This window comes from Colobus angolensis, unplaced genomic scaffold (assembly GCF_000951035.1).
Source record: "Colobus angolensis palliatus isolate OR3802 unplaced genomic scaffold, Cang.pa_1.0 Scaffold171, whole genome shotgun sequence".
Classification (NCBI taxonomy): Eukaryota; Metazoa; Chordata; class Mammalia; order Primates; family Cercopithecidae; genus Colobus; species Colobus angolensis.
The window spans coordinates 904,890-905,913 of record NW_012114833.1 but is presented as its reverse complement, the minus strand read 5'-3'; the positions used below and the strand labels follow the sequence as shown (position 1 = coordinate 905,913).

The 1,024-nt window shown below is 46.5% G+C and overlaps 1 protein-coding gene across 1 annotated transcript in view; it reads right to left on the bottom strand.

Annotated features, from left to right (window-relative positions):
* The window catches only part of EIF4ENIF1 (eukaryotic translation initiation factor 4E nuclear import factor 1), a 42,635-nt gene that overhangs the window by 2,291 nt on the left and 39,320 nt on the right, over positions 1-1,024 (bottom strand). The window contains exon 13 of the mRNA XM_011938320.1: positions 50-394. Coding sequence (XP_011793710.1) covers positions 50-394 — 345 coding nt within the window. The remainder of the gene's footprint in view (positions 1-49; positions 395-1,024) is intronic.

Here is a 1,024-nt window from a genome sequence, read left to right as displayed (position 1 = left end):
TTGTCCTCTAGGCCCACAAAATGACACCCAAGTCAGGCTGGAAACTCACCAGTTTGGAGCAAACTTGGAAGATGCTGTGGATGTACTCCCTGGGCCAGCATCCTCTGTACCAACCCTGGGTGAAGCTGGTGAGCAGGCCTAACCATAGGGACATGGGGGACAAGGGGAACTTGGTGGACAGGGCGGAGGAAAGGTGTTGTAGGAACTGGGGATGCCAAGGTGGGTGTTTTCCTCCCAGTTGCTTTAGGTCGATAATCTTGTTCTTTGGTGTAACGGCTGGTCTGGGACAGTGGGGTGGAACACGAAGACCTCTGTAACGCTGACAGTTTTGGATTTGTAGTGGGAGAAGAGTCTCGATCGGCACTGGGGACAGAGTTGGAGGACAGGAGGTTCTCTGTGAGGATCCAAACAAAAAATATTTTGGTAAACTTCTCACAAACACTTGTAGTCTCCCACTGGTCTAATAAATCTCATTTCTTAAGGTCACAATTCTTATCTGATACCCTTAACAAGTTTAGAGGACTACATGGTAGGAACCATCATTTGCTTAATAAACAGGACCAGAAGATGAATTGTTGGGCACCCTTCTCTGCACAAACGGCTATGGCCTAGATTATGCAAATCCATCACAACAGAAAATCTAAATGGCAATTAGAGTCTGGCCAAAGAACCAAACTGTCTTAATAGTACCAACAAGATTTCCTCCCCACCACCCACCCCAAGCCTTCTCAAACACAGGCAAAAATCTCTCAGATCTACACTGTAACACCTGTGTAAACCCTAATTTAGAATCCGCATGTTACCATGTCCTTCACAATCCCTACTGTGCAATTCCTTTTTTTTTTTTTTTTTGAGACGGAGTCTTGCTCTGTCGCCCGGGCTAGAGTGCAGTGTGACACAGTCATAGCTTACTGCACCCTTGAACTCCTAGGCTCAAGTGATCCTACCTCCTCAGCTTCCCAAGTAACTGGGACTACAGGTGTGCAGCACCATGCCAGGCTATTTTTAATTTTTTTCGTAGAGA